The 23,391-nt window shown below is 56.4% G+C and overlaps 1 protein-coding gene across 5 annotated transcripts in view; it reads right to left on the bottom strand.

The window, feature by feature from the left end:
- The window catches only part of UBA7 (ubiquitin like modifier activating enzyme 7), a 45,367-nt gene extending 22,869 nt beyond the window's left edge, over positions 1–22,498 (bottom strand). For 3 of the 5 annotated variants that reach the window (XM_084634785.1, XM_084634787.1, XM_084634786.1), the window contains exons 1-10: positions 22,403–22,498; positions 20,684–20,792; positions 20,279–20,447; positions 19,014–19,148; positions 17,510–17,616; positions 17,136–17,226; positions 16,228–16,366; positions 15,577–15,674; positions 2,611–2,745; positions 2,223–2,381 (exon numbers count right to left, since the gene is read on the bottom strand). In XM_084634785.1, coding sequence (XP_084490911.1) covers positions 2,223–2,381; positions 2,611–2,745; positions 15,577–15,674; positions 16,228–16,366; positions 17,136–17,226; positions 17,510–17,616; positions 19,014–19,148; positions 20,279–20,447; positions 20,684–20,763 — 1,113 coding nt within the window. In that variant the 5' untranslated portion in view covers positions 20,764–20,792; positions 22,403–22,498. Of the gene's footprint in view, positions 1–2,222; positions 2,382–2,610; positions 2,746–15,576; positions 15,675–16,227; positions 16,367–17,135; positions 17,227–17,509; positions 17,617–19,013; positions 19,149–20,278; positions 20,448–20,614; positions 20,793–22,402 lie in introns of those variants that run through there. The other 2 variants (XM_084634789.1, XM_084634788.1) reach the window with 2 other exon arrangements.
- Between the last annotated feature and the right edge of the window lie 893 nt (positions 22,499–23,391).

The following is a 23,391-nucleotide window of genomic DNA, read 5'->3' as shown; positions in this document are numbered from 1 at the left end:
TGGGAGTGAGGGGCACCGGTAAAGCTGGGGAGGAGCCCAGGGCTGGGCGAGCAGGAGGCTGTGGGGCGGGACTGAGGGGCACCAGCAGACCGGGAGGCCCAGGGCTGGGCTAGCAGGGGCTGCAGATCGTGAGTGAGGGGCATTGGCAGAGCTGGGGGGAGCCCAGGGCTGGGCTAGCAGGGGGCTGCGGGTCAGCAGTGACGGGCACCAGCAGAGGTGGGCTGATCCCAGAACGGGGCTAGTAGGGGGTTGTGGGGCGGGAGTGTGACGAAGTGGGGATTTTCCCTCGTTATGTTGTACGTGAGTCTTACTGTTGAGCCTATGTCAGCTTTACTGTTTTGCAGGGACTCGCTGCAGGAAGCACACAGTGTGGAAGGGGAGGCTGAATGCTCCGAGGTCAGACACAGGAAGGTCGAAGTTGTGTAAGCTTCTTGCCCTGGAGACAGTACGCTCAGAGAGGAGGCATGCTCCCCTGGAGTCCTGACTGGCTTCGTATGGAGTAGTTCCAGAGCATTGCCCGGTGACTCCGTCAGGGAGTGAGGGGCATGGGCGGATCTGGGAGGAGCCCAGAGCTGGGCTAGCTGGGGGCTGTGGGTCAGGAGTCAGGGGCACTGGCAGAGCTGGGGGGAGCCCACAACTGTGCTAGCAGGGGCTGTGGGGCGGGAGTGAGAGGCACTGGTAGAGCTGAGGGGAGCCCAGTGCTGGGCTAGCAGGGGGCTGTCAGGCGGGAGTGAGGGGCGTTGCAGATGTAAGGGAACTGTTAGCCCCTTACTAAAACTGAGTGAGGTTTTTTGGTTGCTAGCTCCCAATACCAAAAGGAAGGGGAAGGGTCGATGGGAAATCAGGACCCTGAGACTGACAGTCCCCAGGGACAATGGGGAGAACCCATGCTCCGGGTTAGCCTGATTGACAGGGCGGGCAGGCTAATGAGGGAGTCAGGAGTGCAGAGGGTCCCATCCTCCAGGTGAACTGGGGATGCCTGAAACAGAGTGGGGCTGAGCTAAGGAGAGAGCTGGGGACCAGGCTGAGCTGGGAGCAGAGCCGCGCCAGCCAAAGCCAGAGGGGCCAGAGGAGCAGCCCAGGGGGCTGGAGGCAGAGCAGCAGCAGTGTTGGGGCTGAAGCTGGGGCTGTTCGGAGCAGCATGCAGGGAGAAGCTGGAGAGAGTGAAGGTGCGTGGGACCCTGGGCAGAAGACCCAGTGCAGGGAAGAGCTGGGAGGGGGATCATAACCCCAACAGGGGGCTGAGGCTGGGAAGAAGGGTCCTGCAACCTAGAGCCTGAGGGCGTGTGGCAACTGCCAGAGCAAGTGTCCAACCCACAGCATCCCTGCAACACAGCCAGGGCCTGGGCAGGAGCCCTGGGCCATATGAGGAACAGATTGTGAACTTCCCTTACTCTCCAGAGATGGCTGGTTGTGGTGGCCCCATGCCACAGAGCAGGGTGACAGGTTTTCCTTTCACCTTTCCTGTTTTTTCCTTATTTTTTAACTGATTGCTGTTTATTAAATTGTATTTGCTTTGAACTGTATATAATGATCAGTGGGTCAGGGAACCATCCAGTGCAGAGAGAGCACCTTGGAGTGGGGACACCCTAGCCCCTACCTGAAGTGACCACAACAAGGTTGGGGGTCGAGTCCCCCAGGAATCCTGGGCCCAGCTTTGTTGGGGTTATAAGGACTCTGCCACACATGAGAGTAGAAGGGGTGTTCTCAAGGTCAGGCAGGCCTCTGGGTAAAGGGAGTGGGAGGGAGGACCCATTCCACCGGGATAGTGTATAAGCCAGGAAAGTAGGATCAATCCCCCGCTTACACACAGCTGAGGGAGACCAGGACTGGGGTAGAAGGTGGCTGCCAGGGAGCCAGCTCCTCCCAGACATTAGTCCCAGCCTAACCCAGCCTCCTCCTGCCCCAGCTGCGCCCCCCATCCCCCAGGAAACCCACTCTAGGGCACCCCTTGAATTCGCCCACAAAGGTGGGCTGCAGCTTGACAGTTTGGCTTGGATTGGGGCGCCACCTGGTGGCTATGTCAGGAACCCAGTGATTCTGGTCCACACTGGCATATGATAGCACCCAAGGGCATCAGGCACAAGGTCTGAGTGGCTGGAAACCCCCCTCTCAACCCTCCCCCACTTCCCAGACACCTGCTGTGGCTCTGCCCCTCCCAAGCCAGCAGCCGGGCCTCAGGCTCGCCCTGTCCTCCACCTCCCCCCAACCTGGCCACGCACCTTCAGCACCTCCTGGGCAGCCAGGCCTCCAAGGAGGGCAGCCATGGGGCTCAGCTCCCCTGCGCTCACGTGGGCAAACGTCCGCACCAGCCCCTCATCTAGCAGTTCCTGGTGTGCGGTCAGGCCTCGTGCCAGCTCCAGCAGCCTCTCGGCATCCGCCTGCAGGGACGGGCACAGGTCAGGCGGGGGCGAGGCAGGACCCAGGCAGGGGCGGGGCACAGGCAGGGCACAGGTGCAAGTCGGGCCAGGGCTGGGGCAGGATGCAGGTGGGGGTGGGGCACAGGTGCAAGTTGGGCGCAGGCGGGGATGGGGTGCAGGTGGGGGCAGGATGCAGGCTGGGGGCACAAGGCTCGGAGGTGGCTGACCTCCAGGCAAGGACCCTCCTCACCTGGGCTCTGGGCCGGGGCAGCTGTCCCATCTCAGCAGCAAAGGCGTGCAGTGCCCGGAAGGCCAGGTGCAAGCTGCACCCTCGGTCATCCATGGCTTTGATCTTCGGCTTGGCCAAGGCTGCGCTCAGAGGCTCCTGCTGGCAGAGATCGGAGTCTGGAGTGGCGCTGCCCAGGGAGCTGGGTACAGACTGGGATGCACCCCCCACAGAGCAAGGCAGCTGGGCACAGGCAGGGCTAGGCTACTCTGCCCCATGACAGGCTCTTGGCATGGTGCTGCCAGGCTCTGAGAGCCATGCCAGGGCCGGGACACATGCACTGCAGCAGGACATGGTGCCAGGCCCACACATCCATGCCCCGAAGAGCTGCTGGGCTGAGACCTGGCACAGAATGGTCCCCCCACCTCCCTGAGGGACCCCGGGTGCACATACAGGATGGGCCCAGCCAGGGGCTGTGTTACAAATGACTACCGTTCGAGCTACTGATGGGGGGCCCGTCTGCTGCCTCTGCCCTCTGCCAGGTGTGCGGGTGTGACTGGGCAAGGCCAATATGGCGTCAGAGCGCAGGGCGAGCATCCGGCAGAACTGACAGGTCTCAGTCTGTCTGTTTGTCTCTTGCCATCGCAGATTTGATCCTGGCCCATATAACCACTGTTCACTGCTTCGGAGTCATGTGGTGCGCCAGGAAAGGCTGGGGAATGCTAGGCAGGAAACTGGCCTTGGTCTTTACATAGCCCCCCCACCCCGCCCTATCACTGCTACACAAACTGGTCGAGTTTTCAAATTTGCTCTTCCACCCTTGGGGCCCATGTGCGCCCGCTTGCTGCTGAGCCTGCTCCCCACTGTGCCCACCGAGCCCATTGCCCACTGAGCCTGCTGTGCCTGCTCCCCACTGCGCCCACTGAGCCTGCTGTGCCCACTCCCCGCTGCACCCACTGAGCCCACTGCCCACTGCGCCAGCTGCCCATTGAGCCTGCTGTGCCCACAGAGCCCACTCCCCACTGAGCCAGCTACCCACTGCACCTTCTGTGCCCACTCCCCACTGAGCCTGCTGCCCACTGAGCCCACTCCCCACTGTGTCCGCTGAGCCAGCTGCCCACTGAGCCTGCTGAGCCCACTCCCCACTGCGTCCACTGAGCCTGCTACGCCCGCTCCCTGCTATGCCCACTCCCTTCTGCACTCCCTGAGCCCGCTGAGCCTGCTACGCCCGCTCCCTGCTATGCCCACTCCCTTCTGCACTCACTGAGCCCGCTGAGCCTGCTACGCCCGCTCCCTGCTACGCCCGCTCCCTGCTACGCCCGCTGAGCCTGCTGCCCACAGAGACTGCTGTGCCTGCTCCCTGCTACGCCCACTACCTGCTGAGCCCGCTGCCCAGCGTCTCCTCAGGCCTCATCCTCCCTAGAGTTCTACTGCAGAACAGCCCCCGCGCCTCAGTTCCCCATGTTAACACCACAGCAATCCCAGTTTCTAGCCATGGGGAACAGGGCTGATTCCCAGAGGGCCTGGGGCACTGTCCACTCAGTGTCCCAGCACCCAGCCTTGGGAACACCCCACAGTGCACAGAGCCTGAGTTGGGCACCTAGGCTCTCTGTGCCAAGAATGAGAAGGCTCAGAGTGGGATTTCCAAATGCCAGTAGGCTGGGTGGGGTCTTCCCCCCCCAGGATGGGGCATGCTAAGTACCACCCCTCACAGAGTTCAGTGGCTAACTCCCCAGGGCAGGGAGACATTAGGCTCAGCCTGGTGATCCATGAATGGGGACTCCTCTGGAGTCAGGCGGCTCCATACACAGCAGTGGATGAGATCCACCTTGTAGCCCTGGGGTTAGTGCCCTATTCAAACCCTTCTGCTGGAGGGGGGTGGGGTGGGATCACCCCCACCCTGGGCCCGTGCTCTAGCTATTGGGCAAGAAGTTACAAGGTGGATGGTGCCCCATCTCCTCTCCTCCAGCCAGTGTCCGGTGGGGCCCTATCTAGCGCACAGCCTCTGAGCACACTGACCGGATCGGGCCCACATGCCCCATGAGCATTGCCCCCATCTGCCTGGTTAGCAAATTGTTTGGGTGTGTTAGTGGGACGCTGAAACCCAGACACTGGAACATGGCAGCAGTACGCCCATGCTGAGTGGAAGCGGGGGCACCACGGGAGCATTGACCTGACAACGTGGCGCTGACTGAGCTCAGGTGCCTACAGCATTTGGTGGGAGTTTGGGGAACTGCAGCAGAGCCTAAAATTGGAACATCAGCACCAAGCCCTTTGCGAATCCAGCCCTAAGTCTCCATAAAGAGGAACAAAGAGGTTGAGAGAATTATAAACCAGTCAGCCTCACGTTCGTTGCTCCTTGGAGCAAATGAACAAACCAGCCCGTTGTGAGCACACCCAGGATGATCAGGGCTAAGGCATCACCAGCAAGGATTGGTCAAGAACAAATCACGGCAAACCAGCCTTCCTGCTTCGTCGGGGTTCCTGGCCCAATGGACAAGAGGGGAGCAGTAGAACTGATGTATCTTGACTTTAGTAAGACTTTTGACCCAGTCCCTCATGACATTCTCATTAGCAAACTAGGAGAATGTGGTCTAGTTCAGGGGTGGGAAAACTTTTTGACCCGAGGTCCACATCTGGTGGGGAAATTGCATGCAGGGCCAAGAATGTAGGGCTGGGGCAGGGGGTTGGGATGCAGGAGGGGTGCGGAAGGGGGCTCAAGGTGGGGGGTTAGAGTGCGGGGTGCAGGAGGGGTTCAGGGTGCAGACTCCGGCCCGGCGCCGCTTACCTTGAGCAGCTCCGGGGTGGCAGCGGCGCGCAGAGGGGCTAAGACAGGCTCCCTGCCTGCCCCGGGCCCCGTACTGCTCCTGGAAGCGGCCAGCGCCATGTCCCTGTGGCCCCTGGGGGAGGCAGGGCAGAGGGCTCCGCATGCTGCCCTCGCCTGCGAGCCGGATCCAAAGCCCTGGTGGGCCAGATGCGGCCTACGGGCCGTAGTTTGCCCACCCTTGGTCTAGATGAAACTACTATAATGTGGGTGCACAATTGGCTGAAAAGCCATTCTCAAAGAGTAGTTATACTGGGAGGGTGCATCTAGTGGGGTCCTGCAAGGGTCAGTCCTGCAGCTGGTACTATTCAATGTTTTCATTAATAACAGATAATGGAGTTGTGACGTTATTAATATGAACTTGGACCGTATAGATCATTGTTGCCACCACTGTTATATATTTGCAGCAAATATTGTACAAAGATTGTCATGTAAGGTGACTATGGAAAGGTCATAATTTGCTGGGGATAGTTATGCTATCTGAATGTGTGTATCATTTTTGTAGTTGAATTTATGAATATTGGCTATGTACTTGTATATCAATGTGTTTTGATTTTAAGTAGCCTCAGTGAAGCATTTAGTCAGCTTCTTGAGAAAGGACTGTTCCCAGTAAGTGCCCAATCAAGAAACACTTAACTGACAATGGACTTTGGGAGACGCCAATCCACTTCTGAGCTTTCCTGGGACCTTTCAAACTAACATGTAAACAATGGCGTTGGCCTGCAAACTGAGTCATGCAAGGACATGTGACTTGCCCATGTGACTCCAGACTCCATCTCCCTACTGTGATTTTCCTCAGTCAGAACAAAGGGGAGTCCTTCCATGGGAAGAGACTATAAAAGGAAGCTGCACCTCCTCCATCTTGTCTTTAATCCTGCTTCTGACCTTTGGAGGGACTTTGCTACAAACTGAAGCTCTGAACAAAGGACTGAATGACCCATCCCAGCTGTGGACGTACTCCAGAGACTTGATTTGAACCTGCAGCTTATTCCATCACTGCTACAAGCATGAACCAAGATCTTTGCCATTACAGTATGTAATTGATTCCATTTAACCAATTCTAGCTCTCATCTATATCTTTTTCCTTTTATGAATAAACCTTTTGATTTTAGATTCTAAAGGATTGGCAACAGTGTGATTTGTGGGTAAGATCTGATTTATATATTGACCTGGATCTGGGGTTTGGTCCTTTAGGATCGAGAGAACCTTTTTTCTTGTACTGGGGTATTGGTTTTCATAACTATTTGTCCCCATAATGAGTGGCACTGGTGGTGATACTGGAAAACTGGAGTGTCTAAGGGAATTGCTTGTATGACTTATGGTTAGCCAGTGGGGTAAAACCAAAGTCTTCTCTGTTTGGCTGGTTTGGTTTGCCTTGGTGTGCAAAAGAACCCCAGCCTTGGGCTGTAGCTGCCCTGCTCTAAGCAATTTGTCCTGAACTGGTACTTTCAGAAGTGTCCCATCAAGGGCAACATCATTACAGGAGTGGAGAGCGTGCTTATCAAAAGTGCAAATGACACTGAGCTGGGAGGGGTTCTAAATTCTTTGGAGGACAGGATTATAATTCAAAATGATCTGAACACACTGGAGTAATGGTCTGAAGTAAACAGGATTAAATTCAAAAAGGACAAATGGAAAGTACTCCATTTAGGAAGGAACAATCAGTTGCACATGTACAAAATGGGAAACGACTGCTGAGGAAGAAAAACTGCAGAAAGGAATCTGGGGGTCATAGTGGATCACAAGCTAAATATGACTCAACAGTGTCACACTGTTGCAAAAAAAGCAAACATCATTCTGGGATGTATTAGGAGTGCTGTAAGCAAGACACAAGAAATAATTCTTCTGATCTACTCCACGCTGACTAGGCCTCAGCTGGAGCACTGTGTCCAGTTCTGGGTGCCACATTTCAGGAAAGATGAGGACAAATTGGAGAAGGCCAGAGAAGAGCAACAAAAATGATTAAAGATCTAGAAAACATGACCTATGAGGGAAGATTGACAAAAATGGAGTTTTTTTTAGTCTGGAAAAGAAGACTGAGGGGGGACATGATAACAGTTTTCAAGTACATAAAAGGTTGTTACAAAGAGGAGGGAGAAAAACTGTTCTTCTTAGTCCGAGGGTAGGACAAGAAGCAATGGGTTTAAATTGCAGCAGGGGATGTTTAGGTTGGACATTTGGAAAAACTTCCTGTCAGGGTGTTTAAGCACTGGAATAAATTGCCCAGAGAGGTTGCGGAGTCTCCGTCACTGGAGACTTTTAAGAGCAGGTTGGACACACACCTGTCAGGGACGGTACAGGTAATATGTAGCAGGCAGCAGGACTAGATGACCTGAAAAGGTCCCTTCCAGACTGCATTTCCAGGAGTCTGAGTACTTGTGTGCACCCCACACAAGGCCTGGAGGAATAAAGCTGGCAAAGGAGCCAATCAGCTGCCCACGGAGAAGGAGCCAGGGAGCAGGGATTTCATTAGAGGAGGCTCTGCTGGGAAGGAGCAGGTTGGCCCATACAAGCAGGAAGTTGGCACCCGCGGGCGCTGCAGTCCCACCCTGGGAGGGGTGTTGGGGCTAGAGCAAGCAGCCTATTCCTGGGAGGAGGGTTTGGAGATGGTACAGCCAGGGGTAAAGGGTGGGGAGGGAAGAGAAACCAGATGCTGTAGGAAGAAGTCCAGGGAAGGAGCAAGGGCTGCAGGGAGCAGCCAGAGTTGCGAGGTATGGGGCCCCGAACTGGACCCTGGAGTAGCAGGTGGGCCGGGTTCCCCTGCCAGCCCCTGCAGATGTGGCATCAGAAGACTGCCTGAGGCTGTTTGTGTGGAAGGGCTTTGGGTAACCCCAGAAGGGGAACCCTGTAGGGAGCCAGCCGGAGGCGAAAGGGGCTGCAAGGTGAGCCAGGACAGGTGAAGACACTGCCAGAGGAGGGTGCGATGCCTGGCAGAGCTAATCCCCAAGAGGCCCTTGTGGAGGGGAAGCTGAAGGTGGCTGAAGGAGGGAGCCCAAGGAACCAGCTGGACTGGACCTATGAAGACAGGGGCTGCTGGGGAAGGCCACAGTCCCCGCTGGGCAGTGGGAGGAGGGCTTGAAGGCTACAGGGCCAGGTAGCCCACAGTCCCTCCCCGGGGGGGGGTCAGCAAACCCCAGAGAGGCGCAGGGCCAGGTGGCAGGAGAGGGCTCAAAGGGAACAGGCCTTGGCGGCTGAGCAGAGGGGCACTGAGTCAGAATCCAGAACAGAGAGTAGGCCCGAGGCCCTGCCAACCACTGAGGAGTGGCACTGGGGCAGTGAAAGGGAGCCTGCCAGGGAGGGAGATTGGTGCCTGGAAGGGAAAAGGGCTATAGTGGCTTGGCCGGAGGCTGAGTCACCAAGAGGCAGCAGCAGCTTGGGGCGCCGCAGACCCGGCGACAGAGACAGAGGGAGGGAGGGCCTGCGACTGCGGGAAGAGGCTCCACCTGGCAAGCTATACCTCAGTGACCAGGGAGGGGCCAGTCCAGTGGAGCCCCCATCATGGGAACGAGACATTTTACCACGTTCAACATACTCACAGGCCTGATGATTAACAGTGGGTGGAGATGGACACCAACCTCCTAGGGCTGCCTGACTGACACTGGGCACTTCACCCCTGAACAAGAGCATCCACACAGGGGTTCGGGGCAGTGCATCCCCACGGCATGGCCTGGCTTCACACCTTTAGTGTCACACCTTAGAGACATACCCTCACTAAGACAAGCCTCAGTCAGTTCCTTTAGTTTCACAGGCTTTCCCTGGGATTCCATGGCATGCCCACAGCAGGCGCCACCCCTGCAGCTCCCATTGGCCACGGTTCCCGGTCAATGGGAGCTGTGGGGGCAGCGCTTGGGGTGGGGGCAGCGTGCGGAGCCCTCTGGCTTCTCCTACATGTAGGAGCCGGATGGGGGACATGCTGCTGCTTCTGGGAGCCACGCGGAGTGGTGCAAGCCCCCGACCCCACTCCCCAGCTGGAGCGCCGGAGTGGGGCAAGCCCCAGACCCTGCTGCCCGGTGGGAGCTTGAGGGCTAGATTAAAAAGTCTGGAGGGCTGGATGCGGCCCCCGGGCCGTAGTTTACCCACCCCGCATTAGCATCTCCCTGTGAAGACCCAGTGCTCTACATGCCCCACTAACAGCTGTACAGGTGAAACCAGACAATCTCTATGGAATGAACTCGCACAGGAAAAAGACAAAGGACAAAAACATGCCGTCTGCCACCTGTGGGTGAACACTTCTCACACAGCGATCACTCCATGTCTGACCTCTCAGTCCTCAGCCACACAGGAAACCTGCACAACTCCTTCAAAAGATGAGCCTGGGAGCTGACGTTCATAACTTTGCTAGACACTAAAAATTGTGGTCTTAATAAAGACACTGGATTTATAGCTTATTACAACAATCCCCTCTCCCTTTGTGTCCTGTGACTACAGGGGTGTTATTGGGCCACTCTACATTAAATGGTTCCTTACAATATGTGTCACTACTTATGCTAAAACTATCTGTTCAGTCTTATATGTAGCCAGGACACTCTCAGTAGGTTTCCAGAGCTGAAGAAGAGCTCTGTGTGGCTTGAAAGCTTGTCTCTCTCCCCAGCAGAAGTTGGTCCAATCAAAGCTATTCTCTCACCCACCTCATGTCTCTAATATGCTGGGACTGACAGCCACTGCAAACATAGTGGAGAGACAGCATTTTAGTTTCTCCAAAAGGCAGCCAATACAAAGGAGTAACAGCATAATTCACCTTAAAAATCCTTGCTTTCGGCAGTAGAGCAGTAAAATTGTCAGAATGATACTGAAATGTATCATAACACAATATGTAGCATATATAAATAGCTATTAAATTACAATATGCAAGGAAAAGTATAAACAATTCAGCAGAAAAATCAACATTTAGGTATGCAGCAAAATGAAACAACAAGAGTAAAGTGCTAGTGTGCATGCCAGTGTCTGCAGGACGGGGGGACTACTTATAGAAATAAGGATTTTAATCAGTTTTCAGTGAGGACGGGAGAGGGAACATATGTTCCTGGAAGTCCAAAATGGAATTGGATGTTATAGGAATTTATGCCCATTTTTGGTCTATGGTGTCTTTGCAAGAGGGAACAGAGAAAGTACAAAGTTAGTGCAACCGAAAGGCTCAGGAACAAAAAGGTAAAATACAAGCCCCCCAAACCAATGTATTTAGTTTGTTTAATTCCATGACTTTCAGGTGTAAAACTTGTGATTTTTGAACACTCGTGGCTGCCGATCGCATACCTCTCTCCAGTAACAATGGCAGTAGCAATTTGCCTTTTCAGAAGGGCTTCATACAAGATAGTGTAATGCCCTTTGGGACAAATTTTTAAAAGGTAGGTAGGCAGCCAGTGGGATTTTCAAAAGCACCAAGATGCTCTTACCCTTTAAAGATCTGGCCTGGGGTGAATATTTGGGAGCCAAGTGCTACACACCCGCAGAGATGTGAAGAAGCCCCAGGGGGTTGGCTAGAGAAGCAAAGGAACAGTTGACAAGGCAATCCCCATTGGTGGATCAAAGGAAAGGGAAGAGGTTTGACACCCAAGCAGGAAATCACCCAGCATTGATGTCCTGAGCCCAAAGAATTAACGTGTGGATTAAAACAAAGGAGAAAAGGATGAAATTTAAAATTAAAACCTAATGTCGCCATACAGACAGGAAGTGCTGTCCCAGAAACACCGTGAGCTGTAACTGCTGAAGGTTAACAGCTTGGCTTAACAGTGAAATCCTTGCTGATCTTAAACACAAAAAAGAAGCTTACAAGAAGTGGAAGACTGGACAAATGACCAGGGATGAGTATAAAAATATTGCTCGGGGATGCAGGAGTGATATCAGGAAGGCCAAATCACACCTGGAGTTGCAGCTAGCAAGAGATGTTAAGAGTAACAAGAAGGGTTTCTTCAGGTTTGTTAGCAACAAGAAGAAAGTCAAGGAAAGTGTGGGCCCCTTACTGAATGAGGGAGGCAACCTAGTGACAGAGGATGTGGAAAAAGCTAATGTACTCAATGCTTTTTTTGCCTCTGTCTTCACGAACAAGGTCAGCTCCCAGACTACTGCACTGGGCAGCACAGCATGGGGAGGAGGTGACCAGCCCTCTGTGGAGAAAGAAGTGGTTCGGGACTATTTAGAAAAGCTGGACATGCACAAGTCCATGGGGCCGGATGCATTGCATCCGAGAGTGCTAAAGGAGTTGGCGGATGTGATTGCAGAGCCATTGGCCATGATCTTTGAAAACTCATGGCGATTGGGGGAAGTCCCAGATGACTGGAAAAAGGCTAATGTAGTGCCCATCTTTAAAAAAGGGAAGAAGGAGAATCCTGGGAACTACAGGCCAGTCAGCCTCACCTCAGTCCCTGGAAAAACCATGGAGCAGGTCCTCAAGGAATCAATTCTGAAGCACTTAGAGGAGAGGAAGTGATCAGGAACAGTCAGCATGGATTCACCAAGGGCAAGTCATGCCTGACTAATCTAATTGCCTTCTCTGACGAGATAACTGGTTCTGTGGATGAAGGGAAAGCAGTGGAAGTGTTGTTCCTTGACTTTGGCAAAGCTTTTGACATGGTCTCCCACAGTATTCTTGCCAGCAAGTTAAAGAAGTATGGGCTGCATGAATGGACTATAAGGTGGATAGAAAGCTGGCTAGATTGTTGGGCTCAATGGGTAGTGATCAATGGCTCCACGTCTAGTTGGCAGCCGGTATGAAGTGGAGTGCCCCAAGGGTTGGTCCTGGGGCCGGTTTTGTTCAATATCTTCATAAATGATCTGGAGGATGGTGTGGATTGCACCCTCAGCAAGTTTGCAGATGACACTAAACTGGGAGGAGAGGTAGATACGCTGGAGGGTAGGGATAGGATACAGAGGGACCTAGACAAATTGGAGGATTGGGCCAAAAGAAATCTGATGAGGTTCAACAAGGACAAGTGCAGAGACCTGCACTTAGGACGGAAGAATCCCATGCACCGCTACAGACTAGGGAGCGAATGGCTCAGCAGCAGTTCTGCAGAAAAGGACCTAGGGGTTACAATGGACGAGAAGCTGGATATGAGTCAACAGTGTGCCCTTGTTGCCAAGAAGGCCAATGGCATTTTGGGATGTATATGTAGGGGCATTGCCAGCAGATCGAGGGACGTGATCGTTCCCCTCTATTCGACATTGGTGAGGCCTCATCTGGAGTACTGTGTCCAGTTTTGGGCCCCACACTACAAGAAGGATGTGGAAAAATTGGAAAGAGTCCAGAGGAGGGCAACAAAAATGATTAGGGGACTGGAACACATGACTTATGAGGACAGGCTGAGGGAACTGGGATTGTTTAGTCTGCAGAAGAGAAGAATGAGGGGGGATTTGATAGCTGCTTTCAACTACCTGAAAGGGGGTTCCAAAGAGGATGGATCTAGACTATTCTCAGTGGTAGCGGATGACAGGACAAGGAGTAATGGTCTCAAGTTGCAGGGGGGAGATTTATGTTGGATATTAGGAAAAACTTTTTCACTAGGAGGGTGTTGAAGCAGTGGAATGTGTTACCTAGGGAGGTGGTGGAATCTCCTTCCTTAGAAGTTTTTAAGCTCAGGCTTGACAAAGCCCTGGCTGGGATGATTTAATTGGGGATCGGTCCTGCTTTGAGCAGGGGGTTGGACTAGATGACCTCCTGAGGTCCCTTCCAACCCTGATATTCTATGATTCTAAGGTACTAGCGACATATAGTGCATGGCTACACTGGAAACTTCAAAGCGCTATCGCGGGAACGCTCTCATGGCAGCGCTTTGAAGTGCGAGTCTAGTACTTCACCTCCATGAGGGGATTAGCTCTGAGCCCTGGGAGAGCGGCTCCCAGCGCTCAGAGCCTGTCTACACTAGCGCTCAGGGGGGTGATTTTTCATACGCATAAGCCAGCAAGTTGGAGTGCTATAAAATGTAAGTGTAGACAAGCCCATAGTCAGTGATTTGCTCTCAAGTGGCAGTGCCACCCGCCAGCCCCCCGGACGACCCACAATGAAGTGCCAAGGGAAATCAGGGTAACATTTTCAAATAAAGAATGGTCAGGAGTTATACTGGCCTAGCAGTGGCAGGCGTCAGAGCAGGAATGAGAACAGCAGCCAAGGCAAATTTGCGATGGACGTTCTGCAGAAAGGGAAGCTGAGCCGGAATTCCTGTATGCACTAAACCATGGCTGACAACTGTCACTTTTGTGGGGCAAAATACAGCACTGAATGGAGTCTCCCTCAGCCACCCAGCACATCCCAGAGGCTGGGGCAGAGCTGCCTTGGCTAGGCAGCACTGCCCTGGGAGACAGGCGCTGAGCTGCACTGTCCTGGCAGAGGAAACAAAAAGCCCCTCTGCCCCCCTGTGATACATGAATGGGGTGGAAAATAGGTAGCTCCCTTTGATGGACGTCCAGCCAGCCAGTTAGCTGTAAAATCCCTCTTGGTCTGTTCTCTGCTTGCTTTACCTGTAAAGGGTTAACAAGCCCACAGGTAAAAGAAAAGAAGTGGGCACCTGACCAAAAGAGCCAATGGGAAGGCTAGAACTTTTTAAAATTGGGAAAGAAACTTTCCCTTTGTCTAGGAGGACTTGTGGCACCTTAGAGACTAACCAATTTATTAGAGCATAAGCTTTCGTGAGCTACAGCTCACTTCCTCAGATGCATATCGTGGAAACTGCAGCAGGCTTTATATATACACAGAGAATATGAAACAATACCTATTCCCACCCCAATAGGTATTGTTTCATATTCTCTGTGTATATATAAAGCCTGCTGCAGTTTCCACGATATGCATCTGAGGAAGTGAGCTGTAGCTCACGAAAGCTTATGCTCTAATAAATTGGTTAGTCTCTAAGGTGCCACAAGTCCTCCTTTTCTTTTTGCGAATACAGACTAACACGGCTGTTACTCTGAAACCTTTCCCTTTGTCTGTTGTTCTCTGGGCTGCAGGGATGGAGCAGCAATGCTGTAAGAAGCTTAAGCCAGGTATGATTATAGATTATCAATTCATACCTCGAACCTACTTATCTGAAGCCTCAGATGTGTAAGTAAAATTAGGGAATGTTTAAAAAGAAGCGATTAGGGTTATTTCGTTTATTTCTTATTGGCTTGTGGACTCCTCTGTGCTAACCCCAGATGCTTTTGTTTGTTTGTAACCTTTAAGATGAACGCCCCAAGAAAGCTATTTTGGGTGCTTAATTTTTGGAATTGCTCTTTTAAAATCTAGCAAAAGCCTAAGTTCCAGATGTATTTTCTTTCTTTTTGTTTTTAATAAAATGTACCTTTTTTAAGAACAGGATTGGATTTTTGGTGTCCTAAGAGATTTGTGCATATGTTGTTTGACTAGCTGGTGGCAACAGCTAATTTCCTTTGTTTTCTTTCTCAGCTCTTCCCTGGAGGCAGTGGGTGGGTGAAAGGGCTTGAGGGTACCCCACAGAGAGCAATTCCCAAGAGCTTCCTTCCTGGGTCCAAGGGGGTTTTTTGCATTTGGGTGGTGGCAGCATTTACCAAGCCAAGGTCAGAGAAAAGCAGTAATCTTGGGAGTTTAATACAAGCGTGGAGTGGCAAGTATTAAATTTTAGAATCCTTGCAGGCCTCCACCTTCTGCACTCGGAGTGACAGCATGGGGATTCAGCCTTGACACCTCCACACTGCAAACGCCCCCCTCCTCTGGGGTAACTGTTACCCCTTCTGCCCCAAGCTAGCAGTACCCCAGCTCCTACCCCCAGCCGTGTTTTGGCCCCTGTTCCACCTCTGCTTCTGGCAGTTTGCCCCTCCTGTGCAGTCAGTTTGGCCGCAGCCTGGCCCTCTCTCCCCCCCGCCCCCCCAATTTTCCCCCTCCAGCCCTAGGGAACAGGAGGTCCCCTAGGGGAGCAGCACGAGGCCAGTGGTTCCAGCAGACGTTACTGAGCATCCACAAGGATATGTCTGGTCCAAGCAAAGCAGCAAATTCTGATAGGCAGCAGTTTGTAACACTGCACCAGTTTGTGGGTGGGGGCCCAGACAGTCGTGGGAGCAGAGTGGGGGGTCCAGCCAGCCACAGGGGAGGAAACTGGGGGGGGGTGAGCAGGGAGCCCGGCCAGTTGTGGGGGCCCAGGGGGAGGGATGCAGAGTAGTGGGGCTCAGCCAACTGCAGAGGGGCCCTGATGGGGGGGGCAGTCGGCTGGGGACATACTCACGTAGGAGTGCAGCTGTGGCACCTTCACCTGGGTGATGACTCCGCCGTGCTGGTACGGGGCAAAGAAGGCCGTGTCCCCAATCTCCAGCATGAACTCATCTGGGGAAGGCAGTGCCTGGGTGAGGGAGGCCCTGAGTCCCCACACCTCCTCCCCAGTTGTGTAAGCCTGTGGCAGCTGGGCACGGCCTGTGGGTAAAGGGCGTCTCTGCCATATCAGCCTGGCCCAGACCTGCCCAGGGACCCTCGCCATGGCCCGACCCAGAGCCAGGAGCTCAAGGCCAGCCTAGCCCTAGCACAGGCCCTGGCCCCAGGGGACTCACAAGGGCCCACGGTGGGTTGGACGGAGCCCAGCAGCCCCCACCTAGGGCTGGGCTGAAAGCAGGGAGCCAGCGGGGAAGCCCTCATCCCTCTCTGCCCCCATTGGAGAGGTGGGGCTCAGTGACTTTCAGTGAAAGACTACATCCCAGCCCCCATTGCAGCAGCCTCCCCACAGAGCAGGGTCCCCAAAATGCTGCCCTGCCCTTTGCCCCCAGCATGGGGTCCCTCCCAATGCTCTCCTGCCCCCAGGCCCTCAGAACAGGATCCCCCAATGCTCCCCGGCCCTGGGATCCCCACCCCTGCGCTCTCCTGGCCCCAGCCAGTGGGGGCTCACCCAGAACATGGATGGCGCGGGGCTTGCAGCCATTCAGCTGGCTCATGCCCTCCACATCCGAGAATGTCACAAAGTCGCCATCTGCAAAGCCATGGCCGTGGCCCTGCCCGTCCCTGCAGGTCACCACCCCAGGAGTGCCCTGGGGAGAGAGAAGGGGTCAGCAACCCCACTTGGGCCACATGGCAAGCGGATTACAGGAGGAAGGGTGACCCTTGGGCATCCCACGTAGTGGGAGGGGATGAGAAGGTGGGAATTTTTGTAATATTTTTATGAAGCCCATGTGTGCCTCAGTTTCCCCATATGTTGCATTGTTCCCCATGGTGGAAAAGGCCTGTATGCTCTCAGGGGTGGAGGTGGGCCACGGATGTGTGGACGTTGCCTAGGGGGGACACATGGACATGTGGGCGTCACCAGGGAGTCTCATAGGTGTGTGGGCATCACCTGGGGTGGGCATGCATGGGCATCACCCAGTGGTCTAAGCCGGGGGTGGCAGTCACTGAGGACTGGCCGAGGCCGACTTGTACAATTGAGACACTGAGGAAACAGTGGCAGAGCCAGTCACCAGGACAGGGACCCACAGTGCCCCACAGCCCAGAGGGAGCGTGATCCCACAGCTCCGAAGGGATGCTGGGCACAGAGCTCGTCCGAGAGCGAAGGCCTGGGGGGTTGCCCTGGCAGAAACCGGGGCTCTCACCTGAGAGCAGCTGAGCATGGGCCCATCACAGCTTGGTCAGCTTGTCATGGCGCTGGCTTGGCCAGGGTGGGCAAGGGATGAACTCCTGCCTCTCGGGGATCCCTCTGTGGTGCCCGGGTGACTCCTGGCTGGGGGCCCGGGCTCTGAGGGGGGAGACCAAGCTTCCCCAGGTGCCTGGCGGAGGCCCCAGCAAAGGCGCTTGGCCTGGCTGTACCTGCGAGATGTGCTGGACGTAGGCACAGACGGGCTCAGCCTCCGAGGGTTCGTCGACCACAAAGTTCTCCCCGAAGTCACAGAACAGCTGCCTAGAGGCAGGAACGGGCTGGGTCATCACCCCTGACCAGTGCACCTCCCTCCCCACAGCATCCCCTGCTGGGAGAGGCTGGGACTGGAGTAGCTGAGGGCTCCTCACATAGCCACTGTCCCTACCCACCCCCTGCACAGCAGCCCCTGCTGGGAGAGGCTGGGGCTGAAGTAGCCAGAGGCTCCCCTTACAGCCAGGGCTCCTGCCCTACCCCACAGCACCCCCTGCTACAGAGCATCTTGCGTGCGCGTGTCACAGCAGTGCAGGTAGCATCTTACGCTTACCCGGCCAGCCCCTTGGTGTCTGCTAGGATGAAGCGGATGCTGCGGGCATGGCAGATGTCGCTGACACGGAGCTGTTCCTCCAGGGGCGAGTTGCTCAGAACCACAACCTGAGCCAAGACCCAGAGTTAGTGCAAGCGGGATCTGGCTTGGGGGTGGCTGTGCGCCTGGGAAGCCTGGGATGAGGCCCCCAAATCCAGTGCCACGCCCCCTGGGCCGGCATGTCTCCCTTATGCTGCTTCACAGCCACTCAACTGGCTTTGGCATTAGCTAGATGGGAACTTCACTCCCCTGCCAGCCGCTGGGCAGTGCCAGCCAGCTGGGTCAGTGTGCTGCAGGCCCACAAGGGGGTGATCACATGGTGGTTTGTGTAGGCTCTATGTAAACACCTGGATTGTTCTTTGCCGGGAGAAGCAGTTCCAAAATTGCTTGTTTAGGAACTCAGAAAGCTACAGCCAGCCCTCAGCTGGGACCCCCCACAAGGGGACCTCCCTGCTACCCCGGCCTCAGATGGGATCACTCCCCAGACTCCCCACCCCCTCAGGCTCAGCTTAGGGTTGCCAACATTTGAATCACACAAAACCAAACACCCTTGCCCCACCCGCTGCCCATCCCTTCCCTGAAGCCCTGCTCCTGCCCCACCCCTTCTCTGACGCCCCACCTCCTGCTCACTCCATCCCCCCTCCCTCTGTTGCTCGCTTTCCCCACCCCTCACTTACTTTTACTGGGCTGGGGTAGGGGGTTGGGGTGTGTGAGGGGGTGAGGGCTCCGGCTCAGGGGTGCCAGCTTGGAGGTGGGGCTGGTGATGCGGGGTTTGGGGTGTAGGAGGGCACTGAGACCTGGGGCAGGGGGTTGGGATGCAGGAGAGGGTTCAGGGTGCAGGCTCCAGGCAGCATGGACCTCAGGCAGCTCCCGGAAACGGTTGGCATGTCCCTCGGCTCCTAGGTGCTGGGGAAGCCATAGCGTACTGACTCCGCTCACAGGCACTGCCCCATGGTTCCTGGCCAATGGGAGCTACAGAGCCAGCACTCGGGGTGGGGGCAGAGTGCGGAGTCCCCATGGCCACCCGTGCGCCTAGGAGCTGAAGATGCCGGCCACTTTCAGGAGCCATGCAGAGCCAGGTAGGGAGCCTGCCAGCCTCGCGCCAACCGCACTTTTAATGACCCGATCAGTGGTGCCAACCAGAATCACCAGGGTCTCTTTTCAACCGGGCCTTCCAGTCAAAAAACAGATGCTTGGCAACCCTAGCTCAGCTGGGACCCCACCCCAGACTGCCCTCAAACCCCGCCCCCCTGCCCGGGCTCCCAGCACCCTCGGACTCTGCTGCAGATCCCCACCCCCACCCCGGACTTGGGCTGGTTATGCTGGCTGTTTCCAGAAGCTGAGTGACACCTGCCAAGCCTCAGCTCTCAGCTGCCCCACACCGGCAGCCTGGACCCGGCTCCTGCCTGCTTGAGGCCCCTGCAAGCCCTTAGGTGTTGGTGCCCGAGCCACAGCCCCTCCTCACCTGGAAGGCTGCCAGGAAGCTCTCAGACAGCTCCCTGGTGTATGCTGTCACAGGCACGTAGCTGTTGAGCTCTGCCAGGTGCTGCTGGGAGGCCACTGCTCGGTTCCGGCCCACATCGCTCTCAGACAGGAAGAACTGCAGAGACAGCCCTACATGAGGGGTGCCCCTGGCCTCCTTACCAATGGGCTGAGCTTTGGCCACGTGGCACACAGCCCCCTCGTGCCTCCCCAGTCGCAGTGCTTGCCTGGGTACCACCAGGGCACCCACCCATTGCTTCAGGGGACATTAGCAGCCAGCCTTGAGAATCAGTGCTGCCCAGGCTGGCCATGGCACTGCAGCTTCGGCTCCCCACACCTTCAGCAAGCACTCGGGAGAGCGGGGCTGGTGCAGGGGGAGTCCTTACAGAGAAGAGGCCAGGAGATTTAGGGAGAGGGCTCCCCACAACCAGATCTCTCCTTTGCACAGCACCAGCCCTCCCCCAGCCCAGGCTGTTTGAAGAGCCAGAGAAACTCCCAGGCAGAAACTGACCCTGAGCTGCACAGTGCTACGGCCGAGCGCCCCAAGCAGGGACCGAGGGGAAAACCCAGCCGGCTGGGGCGAGGATCCCCAAACTAAGCAGTTGAACCTGATAATGAGGTTAAACTGAATGATACCCAAGGGCTGGGGCTGAGCCAGCCTGCACCCACCCCGACCAGGAGAGAGAGTAATAATCACATGGGTAATTAAAAATCCCCTTCTTTGGGCCTGCCCCACCCCAGTCCGTGGCCAGGTCAAAGTGGGCTGGCAGCACAGAGCCAGGAGGGAATGGGGCCAAACTGCGGCCCCACACCTGTGCAGGGCTGGATCTTCTTGGCTTTCCACTGTACATGGGAGAACCAGGCGCTGCGGACGGGACTGATGGAAGCACTCAAGCTTAATGCGGCTTCTGTCAGGTTTGGGGAACAGCTGCAGGGAGTCAGCAGGTGAGGCTATCACTGATCACTCCGGTAACTACTGCTGCCAATTGCAGAGGCAGGGCAGAGCTACTATGGAGAAATGCCTGTCACTAGCTGTGGTGCAATTCTCGTCAGAAGCTGAGTCGCAAAGCAGTTCCTGAGAGGCAGCTGCTACCGATAGGTTGGCACCATGCAAGTAGATGGACATGCTTGGGCCCTGGCAGCATCCCAACCCCAGAACGCAGGGTGAAAACAGACCAGTCAAGGCTGGGAGGTACATGCCCCCAGGGAGGAAGGACCCCAAGCCCTGCCCCCGATCACCTCAGGTACCTGCGAGGAGAGGTCACTCCATTGGGCGTTGCCCAGGTCGTGCACAGTGACGGATTTCACCCCAGCCAGGATGATGTTCTTGGCAATCTCCACACCCAGGCCCTTCATCCCTGACACCAGCACAGCGGTTTTTGCCAGCCTCTGCATGGCTTCATGGCCCAGCACGTAGCTATGGGGCAAGCACAGTAGGCATGTGGGGGAGAGAACATGCAGCTGGCACAGCCCCTACTCCACCATGTCCCCACCACACCACTGCCCCTGGCTCTGCCCCCACCACAGCCCTGTCGCACTGGCCCTGACCCCTCCCCCTGTCACGCCCACACTGGGGCACTGCACCTGGCGTGCTCCTTGGCTGACCCCAGGTGCCCCCTGCCACGCTGACTGATCTCCAGGCCCAGCACTCACAGCTGCCGCGAGTACAGACCCTCGTCGATCTCGCCCAGGCTGTTGGAACGCCTCATGCTGCTTCTGCCCAGTGCAGACATGGGTGAGGTGGGTGCAGCTGTGCCCAGCCCTGCATGAGAAAAGAACCAGGCTGGGAGCCAGGACTCATGGGCCGTGCTCCTGGTCCTCCACTGGAGCTAGTGGCTCCATACCAGCTCCATTCCTGGCTGCAAAGGGCAGCGGGATGCTCCACACAGCCAGCCAGGCTGCCCTGGGCCCCCTAGGGCCGTCCAGCTCCGGCCCAGCCTAGCCCCCAGCTGTGGGTAGGCAGCTCCTCTCTCTGGGTCCCAGAGCTGGCAGCTAACATAGGGCTGTGGGCAGAGGAGCCTGGCTGGAGGGATTGGGGAAGATTGGCAGGGCCTGGAAGGAGGTTGGCACCCAAGCTGGGCTAGAGCCATGGTGCAGAGCACCCAAGGAGCATCACAGATGTCACCCAGGGCTGTAGCCAGAAGGGGCCAGCCCAGTGGCCACATACCAGGGCAGCGATGGGAGCAGCGGGCGCTCAGGATGCTTGAACACCCATGAGGCGGTGGATGCCCCCTGCTGCAGGTTGGCAGGCTCAGGGGCTCCAACCCCATCTCCAGCATCTCCTGGCAGAGGCCTGGCTCCATGAGGTTTAACGCTGCCAGGGGCTTGGCCATGAGGAGGGAAAGGCAGCTCTATCCCCAGCAGACCCAGCCCTGTGACTGTCAGGAAAATGAAAGTGAAAGGCCGGGAATGGGAGCGGGGAGGAGAGCTGCTGCTATGGGCTGGAAGTGGGCTGCATTCCCTGAGCTCCCCAACCCCTGGGCAGCAGCCTCAGATGGCTCTGCTGGACAGGTCCTTATGCCACGCCCCATGCCATGCAGGAAGCCCACCTGCCACACAGGGACAGATGGGAGCAAAGACTGCCTTAGTGGCTGAGGGAACGGAGCTAAGGAACCCCAGAGTCCAGGAGCCAGGCCAATCCCCTCCTAGCCCCCAAGGCTAGCTTGGCAGCACCCGCATCCCAGAACCTTGCTGCAGCCTGATGGAGCTATGGGCACAGCACTGCCCTGCTGTGGGGTAGCAAAGACCAACCCACCCCTGCAGAAGTTGGGCACATGGCACAAGAAGCTGCTGGCATGAAGGTCACTGGAGCAGGCAGTGGCCTCCCTCAGAACAGCTGGTACCCTGCTGCCCAGGCACAGGGAGGGCATACCTGCTGGGTCAGGTGGGGCTGGGCACCAGGCAGCAGGAAGGGGGCTCCTCTAGACACCTGCCTGTCATGGGACGGGGTCTGCCACACACCCCACTGCACATCACCTCCTGGGGGCTGCAGGGCACAGAGCTAGCCAGAGCACAGCACACCAGCAAGGCCCTGGGGGCACCAGGGCAGGGGTCCCACAGAGTGATGCCAGTAGGAGGAGGGGGCAGACGCCAGGAACCCACACATATGGGGGCAGAAACATCCCCACCCCGTGCCTGGGTCTTGTCCTCATGGGCAGAGGGCAAGCAAGGGCCAGGCACAACCAGGCCATGCTCAGCCCCTCTAAGGCCCGGGGCAGAACCTGCCTCCCAGCCCTCTGCTCCAGCCACAGGACACCGCTTCCAGCCCAGAACCAGCCCTGAGGTGGAGATAACACGGCTGCCGGGGTTCATGCCCAGAGGGGGAGGCTGGCAAACCTGCCTGGCCCAGCGGGGTGCGGGGGCAGCACTTACCCAGCCAGCCGGTGCCCACACAAGCGCCAGAGAAGCAGCACAAGAAGGAGAGCAGGAAACGGCAAGTCGAGAAACAGCTGCCGCCCCTCAGCCTCTTAAAGGCACAGACAGCCTGAGCCACAGGCAGTGGGGTCACCCTCACCAGAGCTCTGCTTGGGGATACCTGAGCTCTACCAGGGCGTAGGTGGGCAGCGGGGATGCCAGAGCGCCGCCAGGGCAGGGGCTGGTGCAGGAACAGCAGGGATGCTGGATTGTGTAGGTAGGGCATTGTCTGGATACAGCTAGGACTTTCCCCTCAGCAAAGACACATGCCATCCCCTCCCCACCCTGTCCGAATGCCAAGCCCAGGACCTGGCGCAATGCGCTAGAGGCTGTGTACAGCTGAAGGGGAAGTCTGGTACCCCGCAACAGGGGCACCCATGGACTGTGTCCTGGCAGAGGGGACCACCTGGCATCATGCAGCTCCCACTGTCCCTCCCCCACTGTAATATCTGGTGCTGATGGTGCCAGTGAGTGGGTGTGATGCTTCTCAGAGCACCCACGGCTGTCAGCACCTTATAGCCAGCACTAGGGAGTCTTGCCTGCACCAGTCGGGTGGCAGTTTCCTATCCCCACCAGCCTGTCAGCCGTTCACTCCTCCAGGCCGTGCCAGCGCTGCCTATGCCTGCAGGTCAACAATGGACCCCCAAGTGCCTTGAACATGATCCCCACCGAAATCACAGACCCTCTGGTCCCAGAGGAGCAGCTGCCTCAGTTTACCAGCTGTCTTTAGCCCAGCAGTCTGGTGCCCTCCAGGACGGAGTGCAGTTATAGTGAGACAGGAGATTGCGTTAACAAAGGCCAGAGACTCCCTGAGATGTGGAGTGGGGCGACCGATGGAAACCACTGGTTACACACCCCACAGTGCCCCGAAGGTGGCCCAGGGCTGCCCGGTATTAGCTTCCCTCTCAGGTCAGGGTCAGGGCCAGTGCCAAGGGGCCCCTGGCAGC

This window comes from Lepidochelys olivacea (assembly GCF_965140295.1).
Source record: "Lepidochelys olivacea isolate rLepOli2 genome assembly, chromosome: 7".
Classification (NCBI taxonomy): Eukaryota; Metazoa; Chordata; order Testudines; family Cheloniidae; genus Lepidochelys; species Lepidochelys olivacea.
This window is presented reverse-complemented; position numbering and strand designations above follow the sequence as displayed.